Below are 22,784 nucleotides of genomic sequence, written 5' to 3'. Positions count from 1 at the left end.
AGTTTGAGAAAGTTTTATGAATCTCTAGAGATCTACTTTCAAAAATATTAGGTAATTTTTTCATGACCCGTTACTAATGAACTCTACTAACGAACATGTAAATCATTCTTGTATTTTAATATTTAATATGACCCGGACTATTAGAAAATCTCTACTAGATATTACATTAAAAATGGACGAGTGTATCACGTAAATATTATTTTATGCGCATAAAGGAAATATATCGATTTTTACTTTTAAACTTGGATCTTGGATATTTTCAAATAATTAGGTAAAAAAAAAAAAAAAAAAGAAAATAAGAAAAAGAAAAAGAAGAAAGTATTATAAAATAAAAGAAGAAAAAAAAAGAAAAAAGAAAATAGAAAACATAAATAACATCATAATTTTATAATTTTATAATGATATTTACCGGCTTAACTTCTCTTATAATAAAGATATATATATTATATTATATTATATTATATTATATTATATTATATTATATATAATCCAATAAATATAATAAAAGCGTAGTTATATATTATTCGAAGAATTACATTATATAATATATATATGTATATATATATATATATGTATAAAATATATATATATATATATATATATAATTTAAATAAATATTAATAAATCTGATGTTACAAAATTTCTTCATGAGATGTAGAAAAATGATACAGATAAATCCTGTTTCTTTCTCTCTCCTTCTCTCTCTCTCTCTCTCTCTCTCCGTCCATCTTTTTCCTTCTGCTTTTACATTAAGAATATCTAACGACACAGATTGCATAACGACGGTAAGAACGAGTGTAAGATAGAGAGAGAATATTAATCGCAAAAGATGATTCGAGCAACGAGCTTTTTAATTGCAACATGACTATCTCTCTTTCTCTCGCTCTCTCTCTCTCTCTCTCTCTCTCTCTCTCTCTTTCTCTTTCTCTCTCTCTCTCTTTCTCTTTCTCTCTCTCTCTCGTTAACGTAGACTGCAATATGGCAATACGAAGTTACATCATAAATTGAATTTTCCTTCTGCCATCCCACGAACGACGTGGATGAAGAAATCTAATCAAACTAGCCTTCCTCCATCTTAAACCATCTCCATCTTAAAAAATTAGAGAAAAACGTTTTTCACACCAAAACTAACGACGAGGACGACGACGACGACGACGACGACGACAACGATGAGGACAAAAAGGATGAAGATGTCGAAGATATGACGACATCAAGTACGTTTCTTCTTTTTTTTTTTTTGTTTTTTTCTTTTTAAACCTAACGTATCTGTTAACTGTGATATACTCTATACATAGATTTTGATCAACCAGTTGAGATTCCGAGAATGACTTGAGCCAAAGTCGAAACTTGTGATTCTGCATCCTCGGAAGTGCACCTACGGACCGAAACTTCCTAGTTAACGCGATTTTCAGGTAAATTTCACTCGTCAGGACCACCATTAGGACGACAAGCCATAGCTCTTAGCGAGAGTACCATGGATTTAACGCTAACATACGAGACTATCTATATATATATATATATCTCTCTCTGAGTATATTTTCTCTCTCTCTCTCTTCTTTTTTTCTATCTATCTTTCTCGTTTCTATAGATTTTGTCTACAGGTAATCTAACGTTAAATCAATTCATTTTTATCGAATAACACTATTGCTCTCTTTCGATATAAAATATGTTATATAATAATATATATTTATATTATTTCAAGAAATAATCAAACGTCCTTGAAAGTTCGACAAAATTATTCATAAGAGATTATCTAGATTATATTTGTAATAAAAATAAATCAATTTTATTGACGGATTTTTATTTCTAATAGATTTCTCTAACAAAATTTATAATATTTGAATTAGCTAAATTTACGTATATGATATTTAAAAGTTATTTGATATTTTATAAATTCCAAATCTTATTATATATAGATATATTGAATTTAATTTAAATGAATAAAATTATAAAAAATTTTTAATGTATTATTAAAAGTATTATATTAAATTTTATTCATTCTTTTCTCAATTCCCTATAAAATATTCGAAAATAAAGCAATTATAATAATTATTTTTAATGTTCTTCAAGTAATTTCTGGAATGATTATATATATATATATATAAAATAATCGTTGAGATAGAGAGAGAGAGTTGATATCAATGAAATTCAGACAACAAACAGAAAGACGAATATATTATTTATATAATAATATTTCAAAGTAAATATGAAAATGCATATAAGCATTAACTATAGAATATCAAAAATATATAAACCACTTTAAACCAGATACACTTTTTATACTAATCATCTCTACCTATTACAAAATTTTAATAACAAAAATGAAAAGCATATCATTACGATCATAAGTTAATGATTAACATTAGGTTCTTGATTAATCTCATTAAAAGTATCAAAGCAATTATAAACACATACATGCGATACGGGCCAAAAGTTCTTAGATAGATCAAAAGTTTTTAGATGAGTTAGAAGTTTCTAAATGGATTAAAAGTTTCTAGATGATTTTTTAAAATCACTTACTCTTTTTTCGAGACTTTTTAAACTAATACTAATTCTTTTCTTTTCATTTCTTTTTTTTCTCAGATTATAAAACTGCAGGCCTAACTGCAAGTACAAAAAGATCTCGGAAAAAAGTATTACATAAAAACTTTGAAAATAATCGAAGAACTTTTTCTCTCCCAGCCTATACTTAATAATATATTATTCCAATTAATTATTTTAATTAATTATTACATTATATCCTAATATATTATTGTCCGATTAAAACAAAAAGATTCTCATTCAGAGATAATATAAATCAATACGAAAGATAAAAATTTTAATATAACAAATAAAATTATAAAAAATAGTATACAAAGAAATATGAGTATGTATTTATTCAGTAAATCTATGAAAAAATTTACTAATGATCATAGTTCGTCGATGAATATAATATAAAACATTAGAATCAATAACCCTTGCTAATTTTAACTTTACGTTCTAAACGTAATGGACATCGGAGGGATTTGAATTTTTTTCATCCTTCACTTAGAAAGTTCAACAATGGCTGTAAAACATACTCATCCACGTTGTACAAGTAGGTTGAAATTGAGGTAAGTTGATCCGCAGTAGGTCGACAATGATGTAGGTTGACATCGATGTAGGCCGACAAAATTGGTTGCAAAGATTGATTTAGAACTATCACAAGGATAAAGGCGAAAATCTTATTTCCATAAATTTTTTGTAATAATAATAATAATAATAATAATAATAATAATAATAATAATAATAATAATAATAATAATAATAATAATAATAATAATAATAATAATAATAATAATAATAATAATAATAATAATAATAATAATAATAATAATAATAATAATAATAATAATAATAATAATAATAATAATAATAATAATAATAATAATAATAATAATAATAATAATAATAATAATAATAATAATAATAATAATAATAATAATAATCAAAAATAATAATAAAAAAAACTCAAAAACTTATTTAAGCACATTAATTACATGAAGTAAAGTTATATAATTTAATTATTGTAAAATATATGTATTAATAATAAATAAAAATAAAATATGTTATATCAAAAAATTCAATGAAATAATATTTCGATTTTATTTCATAATATCATGATTTTATGAATTTTTCAATAATTATCCAATTTAAGCTTTTTTCGTATATGAATTATTAACCATAAGTAATACACATCTTTCTCTCTCTCTATCTATCTCTCCATCTATCTATTTCAATCTCTTTCTCTCTATGCACTTTCAAATTTTTAACAGTAAAATTTTTTGAATTTATTTTCTTTTTTTTTTTTTTTCTTAAAGAATTTGCAGACCATAGTTCGTGAAAATCGTTGTTTAACAATTATAGTAATTATTGTTTATACTGGATGTATGTTTTACGTCAAAAAAATTATGCTAATTATTCGTAATTACGACAACAACGTGCAATTCGTGACAAGTAGATTAATCCGGTGAATAAAATGGCCGACTCGGTCAAAAAAACAAAAGAAATGAAAAAAAAATAAAAAAACACGTTATATTAAATATTATCTTATTTGCATATTGATTATAATTATTTTCGATTGAAAACTTGTATTCTTAGATCCATAAAATGTGATCGATTTTCTATCCAGCTTACTCGAACATACATAAGATCTATGAAAGAGAAATTTTTACGTCGACCTATATAATTTGCAGAAAAGGAGTTTTGCAACGTTGAAGTAATAACCATAAAAAAAAAGGGGGACGTTCAAAGTCACCATATTTCACATACTTATTGCATCGTATAATCATCCTACGATCTCTACGTGGACTTGACTAGTCTAATAAAATTCCAAGAAATATATATATTTAATTAGGGATCGTAAAAATAAAAATCAGTTAAACTGAAAAACTTTAACGTTCAATTAAACATCAAGTAACAAATTATAAATAATTTATATCCTCGTTTATCCTTAAAACAAGTTTGTACTTTTGATAAACGTGCCATCAAAAATCTATGATTTTAATGAACATAGAAAAGAGAAAAGAATAAAGAAAAAGAAAAAAAGAAAAAAAAAAAATGAAAGAAAGAAACGATATACAAGATCCAAATAGTACTATTCGAATAGAGAATTCGTAAATTTAAACATGGCCAACGACGTAGTTGAACAATGCTATATTTGCGTCGCCCTCGGCAAGAATTTGCACGATTACATCATCGTGCTCATCCTATCTCGTCGATCATGAATACGGATGTCTCGTTTACCAGGATCTGTACCATACCATGTCAACAGTCCACGTTTCGTATCTTGGTAATGAAATAACCGCATCGGTAACATTCTAACTTTCTCCGCAGTATACTGGAAAAGCTTTAAACACCTGAGGGATTGCTTTATGGGAATTCACGTAAATCGTTTCAAATTTTAGTTACGAACGTTTTCCATCAATTATCGAAGCCGTTTAAAAATTTAGAGAAATATAAAAACAAAAAAAAAGAGAGAGAGAGAGAGAGAGAGAGAAAGAGAGAGTGAGAAAAAGAAGCTTACTTTTAGGTATAACTAGAAAAAGAAAATCGTATTAGCATTAAAAAAAAAAAAAAAAAATCTTTAGGATCAGTCGAATATGTTCAATCGATAAAAGTGATAGTGATGAGTATTCTTTTGTGGGTGAAAAGTCAATGGAATTTGACGTCGATAAAAAGAACCCATAATAGCCCGTTGTTCCGGAGAACAAGAAGTCCCTTAGAAAGGGCAACGGGTCGTAGTCGATGGGAAATATCGCGATGGGGGTAGAGAAAGGGGGGGAGGAGGGAGGGAGAGAGAGAGAGAGAACATCTTAAAAGTCTTCGAACGAGGATCCTTTTAGGGAATTACGAAGTTATCGGAAAAGTTTCTTCGAAGGGGGACATGCCTTGCGGCATTATATTTAATAACGTCCAATAAGCGTTCCTTCTTTTCCATCCGTTCGTTCTCATTTCATCCAGTCTTGTCCATCCCTTTAGATTCTCCTTTCGTCCAAAATCTACTATAATTCGAATGAACTCCTAAACATATATGAAAATATTAAACGTTAATTAATGTTATATTTAACATCTAAAACGTATGATATATCGATGAATAAATTTGAAATAATTTTACTTTATTTTACATTGATTTTCACATTTTTACGATAAACAATATTTATATATATTCTTGTATATTAAAATATTTAAAATGTTTATCATGTCCAGATAATTGAAGCTAAATAAATTTTATAATTTTTAACATTATATGATATATTAATGAATAATTTCAAAATAATTTTATTTTATCTTACATTTATTTTCACATTTTCACGATACGTATATATATATATATATACTCTTGTATATAAAAATATTAAAAATGTTTATCTTGTTCAGGTAAACGAAGCTCGCTAAATTTTATATACGTACGAATGTAAAGAAGCCGACATATAGATAGTATAAAAAATAAAAATAATAAAAACAAAAAAGAAAGTAAAGAAATTACACGTAAAATATCTATTAAAAAATAAAATTACATTCATCATATTTATATGTATATTTCACATTTTACATGCAAGAATAACTCTCCATCGTTCTGTATAATTCTTTCACGATTTGACGATGGAGAGGAGAGAAGAGAAAAAGAAGGAAAGACAGAAAAAAAGAAAAAGAAAGAAAAAGGAAAGACCAAAGAGAAACAATAAAAAAAAAAAAAGAAAAAAAAAAAAGAAAGAAGAAGAAAGAATGAAAGAAAATAAGAAACAACGAGAGAATCTTATTGAGAAACAATGAATGCTATTATTTTAAAAAAAGAAATTGAAGTGGATAAATCGGAACAAATGAAACATAGTAAACGTTTCAACACGTTTCGAAAAATTTCAGGAGCGACGTAGCCTGGCAGATCGGAATGGAGTAACGGGACGGTACGCCAGGATGGGACAGTGGTGCGTGCCAGTATTTATAGTATGGATTGTGTCTGCTTGGCATCTGGCCATCGGGCGGTCGTTTCTCAAGAGCCGCACGGAAAGCAACGAGCTATCATCATGTGAGCAAACGAACGATATCGGTGTTTGCCTGATCCTACTTCGATCGGAAGGGTAATACTTTCCTTTCTCCGCCCATAAAAATTCTTATCTCTTGCCATCTTCATTGGAATACAAACGCGTAGTCGAAACGATGATAGGTCGGTCATCGTTCGATAACGTGACTGTAATATAACTATTCTCACAAAATTATTCAAAATATTACTATCTTTCTCATACCATCGAAATTTTAATATGAATTTAAAAACACTGTTTACGCATACGATATATATAATATATTTGCTTTTTAGCACAGTTATATCCGCTGCTTTTAATATTTCTACAAAATTCTTTAAAAGTTACGTCTATAAAAAAAGAAAAAAAAAATTAGTATTATTACTATTGCAATAATAGTAATTATAGTTATTATTAAATTAGTAAATATAATAATTATTATTGTTGCAATAATAAATATTATATTAATACAGGATGAGTCATCGTTCTAAAGATTATGTTTATAATCAATTACACTTTCTTCGGACTTTTTAAGTCAATTTTTTTTTTCTTCTTCTTCTTCTTTAGATCGTAAAATCACAAACTTTGGCTGTGAGACTTTTAATTTGGAAACTTTCGATCTAACGTATATGATACAATTATTATAATCTTGTTATCTTCTTATATTTTTGTCTGTTTTTTTTTCTCTCTCTCTCTCTCTCTCTCTCTCCCTCTTCCTTTCGAAAAATTTCAGTAAGACAGAAAGGTGTAATAAAAATTTCTACGTGCGTAACAACTTCTACATCTTCATACGAGCATCGAGGGATTCTAGCTAGAATGAATCTTACTAGTCTGATCCTTCGAACGCACGTACAATCCATAAGTCAAGAAAAGGTTCTCTATATTCATGTAGAATGACATCGGGTCGATGCTTTTACTGCTACTGCTGCTACTTCTGCTGGTACTGCTATTGCTATTACTACTACTACTACTATTACTACTACTAATGCTACTACTACTACTACTACTACCGTAACATTCGTAGATGAATCACGAGAGTAGTCCGATCGGTAATCGTTCGCAAGCCCGACCTGGCTTTTATTAGACCGGCTGACACCGAGGATCATTGCCAAACTAGGACCGCGTACGAACAATGGCTTCCACGTATCGGGCTGGCCGATTCGAAAATAACCGTGACTGCTGTTCCTTTTCTCTCCGCACTCTTTCGAGTAGAGGATTTGAACGGACGGAGTTGAAGAAAGAGAGAAAAAGAGAGAGAGAGAGAGAGAGAGAGAGAGAGAGAGAGAGATAAGCTGAGGTTAGAGAAATGAAGAAAAAAAGAAAAAGAAGAAGAAGATTAGATAAAGAGAATAATTAGATAGGAGTTTGGTTCTTGATGGAAGGGAAAACAAAATGGTAGCTTGCTAGTCAGAATAGAAGAACAGCAACATTTTTTTCTTTCCTTATGTATATATTCTCAAACGCGTGTTTCAAATCCATTCTTCGAACGACGTTACCCTTCCATCTCTTACTGTGGATTCTCAGACGATCTTTGAAAGAGAAAGAGAGAGAGAGAGAGAGAGAAAAAGAGAAAGAAAAGGGACAAGGGAGAGAGAGAGAGAGAGAGAGAGAGAGGGTCAACGATCGACTCATGGAGACTCGCATGGAATCTTCACGGATAGCTTCTCGCTTTGGAATCGGAGACCCTCCGTTTTCCATCCGTCTCGAGAACGACGATACTCGATCGAGCGGCAAGACGTTCGACGAATGCCACGACGTATGCGCTTCGTAAAACGAACTAGTAGAGAGAGAAAGAGAGAGAGAGAGAAAGAAAGGAAGGGTAGGAGAAAGGGTGAGGGTAAGACAGGATCGAACGATTTATAGTCCTACAGTGGAAGGAGAACGTACGGCAAAACGTTCGATCTTGAAAATACTTTCACCTTCGATCCCTTTTCTCTCTCTCTCTCTCTCTCTCTCTCTTTCTCTCTCTCTCTTTCTCTCTACTTTGTACACCTACTATTCTTCTAAGCTTCTTTGCTTCTTATCAAGTCAAAGTTTCGACGCTAAAATACAAAGCTTTTTCACGCGAAACTTATCGTTTTTCTGTATAAATAATAAAAATTATTGAAAAATATTATTATGATATATGTATATATATATACATACATAATAATATGTATGTAATACATATACATAATATTTTATCATATGGTGTTTGTCCTTAACTTCGATATTAACAATTTTTTCTGAATTTTTAATATATTTTAATAAAGATTCCGATTCAATTGTAAATATATCAGGTGCTAAATGCATTAATTTTTGATATGTAATAATTGATCAACAAAGTGTATTAATTTTTTTTAAAGAGTTTAAATCGTTCTAATCAAGTTGAATATTTCAATATTAATTTACTGGATTGTTATTTATTTGATCAGTATTTTAAAACATTTAATAAGTATTTTGTAACAAATAATAATATAATAAAGTATCAATGAGGGAAATATAAATGAAGGAAACTTGACAATTAATTATTTACACTGATCAAAATATTCATATGTATATATATTGATCATTTATTTAAAAAAATATTTATCATTAATTAATAAAAATACTGATCAAAAAATATTGAAATATAACTTGCGTAGATTTTATTTGTACAATTTGTTAACACTGTTATAAGCCTTATCAATAATACCTAGGGAGATCAAAGTAGGAAATATTGTTCAATAGAAGAGGAATGATTCTCCTCTCAAAAGATAAGTATTCAGGTGCTCCAGATTTCTCTTGTTGACCTTCGATGTTCTAAGATGCATCGCTTTATGACGTTCATCCTATCGATAAGCCTCTATCGTTCCACTTTCGAAATATACTCCCTCTTTCAGGCACAGAAAATAATTGGCAAAAAAAAAAAAAAGAAAATGATTAGCGAACCTTCTCTCTCTCTTTCTCTTTCTCTTTCTCTTTCTATATCAAGCTTCCATGCATGTATATGTATGTATGTCTAGGTTGTGTGTGTGTAAAAAAAGAAAAAAAAAGAAGAAAGAGAAAATTAAAAAATAGATGCTTAATAATACTCGACTTTCATTTTCATATTTATTCTTTTCCTAATTCACATATCGTACTTTTAATAATTAACAAATCAACCATCCACCTATATATTTTTAATTTTTATCCTTTCGCATATACACATGTGAAAAGAAGAAAAAAGAAATAAAAAGAAAAAAAAAAATATATATATATATATATAGAATATATATAGAAAAATAACAAAAGCCATGAATGATCTCGTTATGTAGTACTCATTTGTGGTTTCAAAACTAGAAAACTCTCTCCTCTGAAAGTGAGAGAGAGAGAGAGAGAGAGAGAGAGAGAGAAAGGGAGAGAAAGAGATAGAATGGATTTTACATTGAAATTCACGGCTTTTTGAATAAGCCATAAAGATAGATGATTTAAACACCGTTTTAATAACTTTTACACATTTTGTTTGCATCAATTGGATTGTTCATGATCGAAACTTATCTATTGTCGAAACCAAATATTTCTTACAATGATAATTAAAAAAATTTGCAATAAAAAAAGAAGAAAAAGAAAAAATGTGAATAGATACATTTCGTCGTAGTGCTAAATTTATCTAAACAAAAAAAAAATTCTAAAAAAATCTGTAGACTTTCGGCTAGGTTTTTTATCCGAAAAAAAAAAAAAAAAGAGAAAGAGAAAAAAAAGTCATTTCAGAAAGAGATTTTCCAATTTTCTTGCACTTACCAATTTTATCATCGATAACGTTCGACCAGCCGAAACTGAAAAATTTACGCTCAACTGAGTGTGAAAGCTCAACGATTCAGGAATCATTCCTTTTCGATCCTTCACCTTCACTCTATCTCATTCTTTCTCTCTCTCTCTCTCTCTCTCTCTCTCTCTCTCTCTCTCTCTCTTTTTTATGGTACGAATCTATCAGTACTTAGATCATTCTCTATTCGTCCATCGAAAAGTAAAACATATTAGCTAGAATAATAATCCCATTGCCTTGTATTATTCGTATCTCATTATCTAAATAAACGGCAAAGGAATATAAAACAAAAATAAAAATGATCAAATAGAAAAATAATGAGTGTACTAAAAATATAATCAGTGTAGCCATCTTTGTTCATCGATTATCGTTAAACGCCCCATAAAATTTCCCGTCACGGCTTAACACGGGGATGTTTTCTGATCAATGGAAAAAAAGAAAAAAAAAAAGGGAAAAAAAGAAGAAGGAAAAAAGAAACAGGAAAAGAAACTAAAAGAAATAGAAAAAGAAAGAAAGGGAAAGAAAGAGAGAGGAAAAGAGAGAGAAAGAGAGAGAGAGAGGGAGGAGGAGGAGGTGAAGGAGGAGGAAAAGCCATTCGGAGTTCCCAACGTGCTCCCAGGATTAGCTCCGGCTTTAATGTCCGACGACAAAGGATTTCAAAGGTAATTGAATCAGGAGCACCGGTTCGCCACAAGCTTAAAAGCCACAAGTGTTTGGTTGCTGCGTTGTTGCCCTCCTCCGCATTTCGAAGCTCTCCTTCCGTTTCAAATCGACTACGCTTTCCGAACGACACAGAATCTGTCGCTTAATTAAATAAATCGCTTCTCTCGACACTTCGAAAAAGAGAGATAGATAGATACATAGAAAAAGAGAGAGAGAGAGAGAGAGAGAGAAAGAGAGAGAAAAAGAGAGAGAGAGAGAGAGAAATCTTTAATGTGGTCCTTTTAACACCGAAATTATTCCGTCGTACGATCAGCACATTTGGTTGGTGGGTTTAAAACTTGAAAATTTCCAAGTAAAGAAATCTTCGGTACCTCTTGATCTAACACCAGACGAGTCTTTGTTCTACTAACACTTGATCCCTTGTTCAAAGTTTTCAATCTGAAAACTGGCCCGATTACCTAAAACAATATTATAATTTTGTATTATTATTTCATCTGTTAATATGTAATTAATATTGTAATTAAGAATGTACTCAGATTTAGTCGGAAGTTTACTTGCAGTTCAACAAGAACTAATCATGTACTTTATATCTCTCTGTAATTATATGTCATGTAACTTGTCATATACTTAAGTACAGATACAAACGCGATTCTTAAACATCTTAATTTATACAGTTTAGAAATTTTTATATTTTTATCTTTTCACTTTATGTACATATATATATATATATATATATATATAAATACATAAAAAAAAAATATATACTTTTTTCTTTTTTAAATGGATATATGCATTAGTTTTTAACCTTCTATATTTTAAATGATAATTAAGATACGCGTCTCATTTTATTTTTCCGAAAACGTTTAAGCGTTATCATGCAAAATATTTGTTTAAACATGTACTATCATTTATCTTCTAGTTTGTATGTTAATTACTATGAATTACTCGTATTAGATAAAATACGAGGATTATCTGTATATAAATATCTATATAATAAATGTTCATAATATGACGTTATACATCTTTATTTTGAAAATACGCCATTTTCGAGAACAATTGTTCAGACATGAGTCATTTAATATTAAGGTGCAAGTTTGTTGTTTTGTTTACTTATCGAAAGTATTCAAATTCGTTTCAAGGTCAATCTACATTTTTTCTATAACAGCAACATATTCTACGTTCCGTAAAAAAAAAAAAAAATAAATAAATAAATAAATAAAACAAAAAAATAAAAAAACGTATGAAATATTTTTTCATCCTGCGACCGAAAAAAAAAGATCAGATTACATAAAAGTTTATTATGAACTTTATTCGCTGACAAAACGTGCTTTTGTCGCGTCATGTAAATTATCAATTTCTTATTTGATTTTTATTGAAGTTGATTTGAATATTTTTATTCAATTTGATTAAAGATCAAGATTATATAGTCAAGTCATCGTTTAATAACGAAAGGTTTAACATTGTAATCATTTTTTTTCTTTTTATATATATATATATATATATATATATAATATATTATTCTTTAATAATATATTATAATATATGATATATATAAAATATATTGTTAAATGTAATCTTTGAGTTATTAATAAATCAAGTAACAACGTACAATGATACGTAATAATGATCGTTGCCATTGCTGAAAAATGAATTATCTATGGTTTTATCTTAGACAATTCACTTTCATGTATTATTTAATCTTAGGAAGAAAAAAAAAAGTGTTAACAAAACTATGTATGGCATATTCTTGTTATCGCGAATATTATACGGAAACGATAAAAAAAAACGATCGATAAATATAAACGGATGACTAGATCTGAAGCCGAATACGAAGCGATCGTTCAAGTTATATCCGATGCCTTTGATGCACGGACCGATACATGCGCTATCCGGTTAATTCTTTCTGGTTGGTTCGGCAAACAGGACCGGAAGTAACGTCTCTCTTTTCGTGTTAGTTGGCCCGTGTTCGTTAGGCACACCATCAATTCACTCTCTTTCCATTCCCTTTTTTGGTTTTGATCTACCAGCTGGAAGATACCGAACGGATATTGAACGAACGTCATCACCATAATCAAATCTATAACCAAACTAACGGGAAATTGTCTATTTTACCAATGTTATCGATCGACAGTTATCTATAAATGTTATTTGTGACATCGAAGAATGAATTATTATGATAAATGACTTTAAGTGACATAACAAAATTAACTATTACAATATATATTTGTAATAATAATATTAATAATAATAATAATAATAATAATAATAATAATAATAATAATAATAAAGAAAGAAAGAAAGAAGAAACATCTATGTATTAATAAAAAATTTTTCAAATAATTCATATAACAAAATGACAATCTCTATACTTATTAACAATTCCGGGAGATAATTTAATTTATTCAGAGAGAAAAAAAAATAAAATAAAATAAAAGAAAAAGGAAACAAAGATTTAAAAAAAGAAGAAAATCTGAAAGATACGATCGTTCCTTCTAAGTCCTCATTTATCGTAATTATTTTGATCGATACACGAGAAAAGACAATACCTACGTTTAAGATAGATATTAAAAATAAATTCAGTCGAGAATAACAGTGTGATTATGGTCGTTAAAAAAAAAAAAAAAAAAAAAAAAAAAAGGCAAGAGCAAGAGAGAGAAAAAGAGAGAGAGAGAGAGAGAGAGAGAAAATTAAAGGAGAGAGAGAGGAAAAAAAGGAGAAAAAAAATAATATGTATAAAGACACGAATAGCAAGCGATCTGTTTTTCTTTCTTTTTATCACTCTCTCTATCTTTCTCCCTCTCTCTCTCTCTCTCTCTCTTTCTCTCTTTCTCACGCAAAATAGTATAGGCGTATAAAAGGTAGGTCACGACGTAGTGCAGACGCGCACACGTAACCGACAAGGCAGCTACCACAAACCGTCAGCTTCAAAGAGGCACCCAAGCGAGGTGTATATTCCGTACTTGGCAAGGCTACCTTCGCACGCACGAATAGTCAAGTACCACCACTGTGCAAAGGGTTATTTTTAGTTCAATTTGTCGCTCGAGCGATACCATAAAGCTAGTAGAACCTTGCCCGTTCGTCTCTTTCCGTCTACAACTACGCGTACATCTCTTCCTTGTGTATTTATGTATATCTTTGTGTGTGTGTGTGTGTGTGTGTGTGTGTGTGTATGTATGTATGTATGTATGCATGTATGTATGTATGTATGTATAATACGTACGTTGTAATACTTGTTGAACATATCTATGTATACGATGATAATATGCGCAATATCATTTTAAATAATACAATAATGTATAATGTAATAATATGGAAGGAATATAAAATGTAATAAAGGATTATTTTATTCCTTTATCGTTTTTACTCACTTTTTTTTAATTCTAAATAAAATAAATAAAGATTAGTTAGAGTAAAACTCTTTTATATGTCATCAGATTTCCTCTTTCACTATGTCACATCTTGTGTTTCTTTTAATACGTATATGTTGATTATTGATCTATTATTTATATATATATACATATATATATATATATATGTATTATTTAAAGATTGTACCAGATATTATTATTAAAATTTATCTATATATACAGATATATGTATATATATACGTACATTAAATCTTTTGTATATTTTCTTTTTTTTTCTTTTTTTTTTTTATTCAAGGTACACCAAAAGTCTATTAAATTTTATAATTGCATATGTATTAATAATGCATATGCACACGAATCCATACGTCATAAGATATGAGAAAAGAGAATGTTAAAAAACTTACATGTTTTATCATGAAACTTATACGTGTTTCGAATCATTCATTCGACATTTATGGAAAAATGAAATATAGCGGCAATCTAGCCGTGTTACGTGTCACCATGAAGTAACACGTTCTGTATAACCGGCCGTACATCGTCTCTACCAACAACAGTAGCAGCAGCAGCAGCAGCAGCAGCAGCAGCAGCAGCAACAGCAGCAGCAGCAGCAGCAGCAGTAGCAGTAGCAGTAGCAGCAGTAGTTTCGTTTACGTACACCTCGTATGTCACATATCCATGCAAACTGTATGTCACGTGTGCGAAACACGCATCACCCAAGTTAGGATGAAAGTCAATGAAGCATCGAATAGGATAACGGTAGCGGTCAGGGCCGCCCTCGTTAAGGGATCCTTCACACTAGTGGAATTGTCACGAATTCCATGCAAATTGTCTCTTTCTCCAATTATTTTTTCTGGATTTGAACTCCGTTTAAACTGAAAAATATTAAAAGGATTTTCAAAAATTTGCAAAGGGATATATGGTATTTTAAAGGAAAAAGGAAAAAAAAAACAAAAAAAAACAAATACCAGGAAAAAGGATAAAAAAGAAACAAAAAATAAATCTAAATAATAACTAAATAAATAAACGACTCGAATATTAATCCGATTGGAAATAACAATTTTAAAAAGGGCACTTTGTTATTTCCCGCCACTTTAAATCATCGCGTTCTCGTTCCTTCGATCAGAAACTTTTAATCTGAATTGGCACGGGCAAATGAAAAATTGGCGATCTCCGACTGTCAATGATTTTACATAGAAAGTAAAAATAGTTTGACGATAACGAGCAATTTTTAATTGTCAACGAACGACGATACGAGACCTCTTTTTTATATACTCATACATATATGATCGCTAACCCCTTTACCATGAAATGTTGTTCGATTTTTTTACGATAAAAAATACACGCGACGATGCTTTCATTTGTCGAATTGAAAGTCAAATTTGATTTCATTCTACAAACATGATGTATGAGAGTTCACTATATACATACATATATATAATATTATTATATATATATAATATATTAATATATATAATATATATAATATATATATAATATATATAATATATTATATAATATAATATATAATATATAATATATAATATATAATATAATATATAATATATTAATATATATAATATATATATATATCATATAATATATATATTATATAATAAACGGATATTTAACTATTTCACTTAATATCTTGTATCACATTATAATCAAATGACTAACAAATTTAACAATTTTTAAGCACAATATAAATATTTAATCACTATTATTATTACTTAATAATTAATATATACCACTGATGTATGTATATATATATACATATTTTATTTTTTGATAACTATTTTCACAAGAGCTTACTATACAATACATAAGAAATGGACTTTGATATTCTCACGTATAATCTTGCATTACGTAATAATCATGTGATCATTACAATGTAACAAATTCTTTAACAATTATCAAGCATAAAATGTTCGATTATATATATAAAATTTATAAATATTTAAAATTTATATAAACAAGCTGTTAATATATATATATATCTATATATATATATATAATATATATATATAAATATAATATAGATATATATATATAAATAAGTATATTTATACATTACTTCACAACACATGTGGATGAGAGTTTATTATGAATATAACTAACGGATATTTAATGATCTCACGTATAGCGGTCATATTATATCATAATCACGTGACTATATAACTAGATAGTCACGTGACTATACAACAATTACTATAACAATTATCAAGTACGATCTAAATGTTCAATTATATTACATTTATAAATACTTAATTATAAATATTATGTAATATATATATTATTTCACGATACATGTGGATGAAAGTTGATTATGCATATAATTAACAGACATTTAATGATCTCACGTATAATCGTCATAGGACGTCATAATCACGTGAAGACTATACAATGAACAATTATTGTAATAATTTTCATACACAAATATATAAATAATATAAATGTTCAATTGCATCATATTTATCAAATTTATATAATAGTATATAATTTATATAATAGTATATATATTATATACATATATATATTCTCTTATATATACTATTATATATATATATATTATATATATAAATAATATATATTATGTATATGTATATAACAGTCATATTATATATATTATATATATGTGTATATTTATATTATATATATATATTTATATTATATTATATTATATATATATATATACTTAGGGTATATAGTACATATACTATATTTAACCATTTGAGTCCCAGGCAGTGCGATCACACTGTTCAAATTTTATGTCGAGAAAACCCAGCATATTTCGCGTTGTGGACAAGTAACGGTGCGACTGTCGAAGTCGCGTGCTCAGATTTACTGACGCAAGTACATCACACAGCTCCTTCTTTTAATGTAAATAATACATTTTACGATAGATAAAATACTATAATAATAGTGCAATAATACATTACAAAATAAAACATTTTCTATATCATTATTATCTTCTCAATAATTTTTATCGAACAAAACTTGAAGTATTTATAAACTTACAGTACGCATATTTAATAATACAAATGTATTTCATAAAATAACGAATTACAAATTAAAAATATTTTTGTTTTATTAACAAACAATTTAAATGGAGAGTAACATTTATAATTTATAACATCGGTATTTATCAAAACATATTGGATGAATTTCTTTTTTACACTGCACACAAATTAAATGTAATCTTTTTATTACATTTTTAATACTATAGACTATGCATTGTCGCAAGTTATGTCGTGGCAACTTTACTAAATCAAATCACTTTGTCAACTGCAAGAAATGTGACGAGCGATGTGAAAAAGACGAAAATCACGTTATCTAACACATCTTATACGTGCAGAACATAAAATATAAGAAGCGCTATCGCACCGCTTAGGTCTTTTCATATTCATTTAGAGAAAGCACGGTTGCGTTATTCGAGATTTTTCGACAGTGTTTTTTCAATACCCCCTGGAACTCAAACGGATATAGTATATATATATATATATATATATATATATATATATATATATATATCTACTATATATACAGTTAAGTTATACATATATATACTATACACCTTAAGTATTTTAATTCGTTGTACAACAATGAGATAGACTTTAATGGTACAAATCAAAATCAATAAGCCGATTATTGGTTAACTCAAATGGAGATTATGTTGCTTCTAAATCGAATCGACACATTCTATGATGGCGCATGGTTCGTGGCTTCGTTTGAATGCCATGGACTTTCCAGACAGCCGGACATCCGTCCCAGTTCCTTTTCCAACAACGTTTGACAAGGCAGAATCCATGTTCAATGTAATCTTCGCGGGCACTATATAAAGTACATTCCTTTTGTCGAAGCTACGCATGTACCTTGGCCATCGCCATTGTCCAGGACGTATTTATGCGTCCGTTCTGTTTGAATAGACGTGAAAAAAAAAATCCAAAATGGAAACAGAAATCAGTTATGTCGTTTATCGTGTCACTCGTTGTTATATACCACTGTTGTACCGTTCGTCTATAATATATGATGAAATATTAAATAATAAAATATTTATCATATATATAATTAAATAACAAAATGTATAATATAGTATAATATAATATCACATAATATAATATATTATAATATAATATATCATAACACAATATAATATAATATGAAATAATAAAAATGTTACTTTGAATATAGATTATGCAGTCAAATTATTTTCATTATTCAAATATAGATACTTGCAATGATTAATTAATGAATTATTGTTTATATTATTGCTGTATAATCTTGCAAGGTTATTGAATATCGAATGATTTTTTTTTATAAACGAAGAAATTATAAAGATCTTTACGAGTACTGGTGGTAATAAATTATTTTGTAAAAACAGAATAATCAAATGTAAATTACATTACCGGTTTTCACTATAAAGGATGAAATATCCATTGAATATTTTTTATTTCCTTTTTTATTTTCTTCTTTTTTTCTTGATTACAAATATAAAAACGAACTCATTATCAAAGCGTTTTTCTTTCTTTCTCACGCATTGTTATATTCGTTAATAAATAATGTGCTCACTCGAACACGAGTTACGTTAATCAATAATTCGATGCAATCTTACAAATTATTTGGTTATTGCACATCCTTCTTACATTAATGAAACGATCAATCATCATTTAATCATTGCATCCCGCTTAGAGATAATGATTAAGCTTTACCGCTACGTGGCGCCACTTTGCAACAACGTTAGTCAACCATTTAATATATATCGTACTTTTTTTGAAAAAAAGATAATAAAATAATAAAATAAAATAAATCAAAGAATAAAACTGACATTGTGCTATATTTATACTATATTTATTAATATCTTAATTCTCTATTAATTTAATCATTCGAATTATCTTAAGACAATGCAAATAATTTTTTGCAAATAAATTCGTAATATTAGCGAGGCTATTCATAGATCGTACAAAATTCGGGATAACAGGTGTGTATGTATATACGTCGATTTCTGAAGATAGAAAATAGTAAATGCATCGACCGAATTTGTATAAATAATTTGTACTAATGAAACACAAAACAAACAAAAAAAAAAAAAGAGGAACATAAAATGATATGAAACAAAAAAAAAAAAGGATACAACGCCGGTGCGCATGACAACGGCAAAACAAAACTGTCATCACACATTTTTTCCATCGTACACCATAAATAACTTTTAATTTGGCTTAAAAATAGAAAAGAAAAAAGAAAAGAAAATACGTGACAAATTCAAAGTAAGAAGAAAATTCAATAAATATTTGATTTATTTCTTATATATATATATGTATATATATAAGATATATATATATATATATATATATAAAATAAATAAATAAAAAATTTAAAAGATGGGTCAAGTAATGGGTGAAATGCCGACGACGATCCCAGGATTGAAAGAAGAACGCGATCGCGTTCTTCACTGGAGTGGTGAAATATTAGCAAAAGTTAGCGATAATATTCGCAGTGAAGACACATTTCTGATGGATTATACCGATGAAAAACTTAATCAGAAAGTCAAAGTTTGGATTGATAAAGGAATGATTCAAATTAACCAAGCTTGGAGTAAAGTTCCGAATATTACTCAGGAATGTAAAAATACTACCATAGCAAAGGTCGAAAAGGTAATTAATTTGTTAATAGAAACTGTTAAGAAATTTATTTGAAATTTATTATTCTTATTAATTAATAGTACGCAAGTATTTTATGCAATAAAATAAATGCTATATACTCACACGCGCGCATACACAAACACACACACACGCGCGCGCGCGCACATATATATGTGAATATTTTCATCAGTATTTATAATAAAATATCAATAAGTAATATAAAAGATTAATATACAAATAATTAAGTATCAAGATTGCTCCTGAATTTCTTTTTGTTTTATTATAAATACTGACAAATTATTATATGTAATTGCAAATATTATAATTAAAAATTAAAATTAATTAAAAGTTTTTATATTAATCAACGTTAAACTAAATACTTATATTATATAACATTCTTTTAAAATACTGATTCAAAATGTTTTAAAAATGTTGACCCTAATAAATAACAATCGTAAAAATGTTTTCGGCTTTTTCAAGCTCCTTCTCATTATAGATTTACATTAACGATTATATAAAACACGTAGCTTAAAGAAGAATTTTCTTCGAAAATAAGAAAAGAATATGAATCGGCTTATTCCGAGATAAAAAAATTTACAAAAAGAGTTGACAAATTTGGTAGCGAGGAGAGAAAGTTACACGAGGCGATACAACAGGTAGAGAACGAGGCTGGAGGTGACGTAACTAAATTCCAAAAAAAATTTGGACCTCTGAGAGTAAAAGTCTTCAAAAATTTAGAGATTGGAGAAAAATTTGTATTCGAAGATAAACGCTTAAAGGATACATTTACGAAGAAGGTACAAAAACATTCGCTCGTCTATTGTGTTTTATTAATTAATTATTAATCTACACTTCTTAAATTAAATTATGAATGATTTAGGTTTACGAAATAGACAGTAAATTGGCAAGTGAGTGTGAGAAAAAGTTTGAAAAGTTCATCAAGGATATTGAAAAATGTATTCCGAAATGATATTAAAAAAAAAAAAAAAATATTTAAAAAATTAAAAAATAAAAAAAAAATAGAAAATTAAAAAATCGAATTAAATAAAAAAAAAGAAAAGAAAAGAAAAGAAAACGACATTAGGATACATATTTATGTAACAAAGAAACATATTTATGTAAGTGACTAAATAAATCATATGAAATCGTATAAACTCTAATCGATTAAAAAAAAAAAATGAGAAAGAGAGAGAGGGGTGGGGGAAATACTATAAACCAACTTACCAAGATTACAAACGAATAACTTTAAATAAAAAACACCAGTACATAAAATTCTTTTACACGATTAATAAGAAAAGATTCACGGTCGATAAACTAGCATATGACCAATAAACTTACATCGATGGTATCACGAGAACGAATGCTTCGAAATTATTTTATAGCCAGTTCTATTTTCAATGGTGACGATTTCAAACAAAAAAAAAACAGGAAAAAAAGAAAAAAATAGATATATATAAAAAAAGAAAAAAATAGGTATAAAATAAAAAGGAAGGAAAGAAAAAAAAATAAGTATAAAGTATATATGTAAATTATGAATATATGAAATCGTAAAATAACATTGTGAAATAATTAAATCCGATACTTGTGAAAGAAAAAACGAAGAGAGAGAGAGAGAGAGAAAGAGAGAGAGAGAGAGAGAGAGAGAGAGAGAGAGAGAGAAAGAGAGAGAGAGAAAGAGAGAGAGACAGAAAGAGAGAGAGAGAGAGAGAAAGAGAAAGAGAGAGAGAGAGAAAGAGAGAGAGAGAGAAAAAGAGAACGGTAAGATTGATGTGCGAGTGAGAAAGAAAGAAAAAAGAAAAAGACAGTAGACACGAGCGTGAAAGAAGGTGGGGGAAAAGAGAATATAAAAGAGAGCAACAGTATTCGTAGAAAAAGAAGTGCGGGAGTTTCGTTCTCATTCTTTTTTTTTCTTTCTATCCTTTTTTCTAAATTTCTTCGTCTCTCTCGGGAGTAGTTGATCTTTCTTACCACAAAGGATCTTCTCCCAGAGGACAAAATCTTCTAATAAAGGATAATACCATGCCAGGAAACGTTCATTCCCAACGTGATGTATTAAACGTATAACGAACATATATATATGTACGTACGTATGAATGTATGTATATATATATATATATAATATATCGGTCGGCCGATGACGACGTTCGACCTTCACGCGCGTGCCACGTTTCGTACGTGACACAACATATATATATATATATATATATATATATATATATATATACACAATATAGATATATATATGTATACATATATATGGTGTGTATTCTGTATGTATATATGTATGGTAAGAGCGCCGCCGCACATTGAACGAGAACGCGTAAGGAGAGGAGAAGGGCGGGAGGGAGGGAGAGAGAAGGGAGAGACAAACGTAAGACGATGATGCTCCGTCGAGTCACCGACGTTCGTTGGGGTAGGCTCTCCCGGAGACTCCCGTTATCGGGAGAACAGAAATGTCGAAGGTGCGAACGAATGCCATGCGTTGGATGCGCACGCACCTCTGTCTCTCTCTCTCTCTCTCTCTCTCTTCTCACTCTCTCTCTCTCTCTCTCTTTCAGGTACGTATATACGCTTAATGCGTCCATGGGAATAATCATTTAAAACCGATTTACGATTAATCGAAAATAAACTTTTATTTTTCTTCTTCTTCTTTTTTATTATTATTATTATTATTATTATTATTATTATTATTATTATTATTATTATTATTATTATTATTATTATTATTATTATTATTATTATTATTATTATTATTATTATTACGTCAATAACGTGTTGATTGTTACGTTCGTAAAATTTAATGGCTAATCTT

General features: G+C 28.5%; 2 protein-coding genes across 7 annotated transcripts; one reads left to right on the top strand and one right to left on the bottom strand.

Moving 5' to 3' along the window:
- Positions 1–9,156: 9,156 nt before the first annotated feature.
- Positions 9,157–22,030, bottom strand: LOC118447830 (uncharacterized). Of its 6 annotated transcripts, none has more exons than XM_085656218.1 (4): positions 21,941–22,030; positions 14,741–15,208; positions 12,843–12,995; positions 9,890–11,426 (listed from the first exon to the last, which is right to left on the bottom strand). In XM_085656218.1, the coding sequence occupies exons 2-4, from the start codon at positions 14,750–14,752 to the stop codon at positions 11,262–11,264; spliced, it is 330 nt and encodes a 109-aa protein (XP_085512344.1). In that variant the 5' UTR covers positions 14,753–15,208; positions 21,941–22,030; the 3' UTR covers positions 9,890–11,261. The 6 variants fall into 6 exon arrangements, 5 of the variants coding, with proteins under 5 accessions (XP_085512344.1, XP_085512343.1, XP_085512346.1 ...); XM_085656217.1 differs by lacking the exon at positions 21,941–22,030 and adding an exon at positions 21,197–21,319; XM_085656220.1 differs by lacking the exon at positions 21,941–22,030 and adding an exon at positions 16,064–16,143.
- LOC118447781 (uncharacterized) lies at positions 19,712–20,942 on the top strand. The gene is made up of 3 exons (XM_035880120.2): positions 19,712–19,984; positions 20,500–20,769; positions 20,853–20,942. Exons 1-3 carry the CDS (start codon positions 19,712–19,714, stop codon positions 20,940–20,942), a joined length of 633 nt encoding a protein of 210 aa, XP_035736013.2.
- Positions 22,031–22,784: the final 754 nt, after the last annotated feature.

Source organism: Vespa mandarinia, chromosome 3 (assembly GCF_050613455.1).
Source record: "Vespa mandarinia isolate Hongniang chromosome 3, ASM5061345v1, whole genome shotgun sequence".
Taxonomy (NCBI): Eukaryota; Metazoa; Arthropoda; class Insecta; order Hymenoptera; family Vespidae; genus Vespa; species Vespa mandarinia.
The sequence above is the reverse complement of the archived record's forward strand: the minus strand, read 5'-3'. Positions and strand labels throughout refer to the sequence as shown.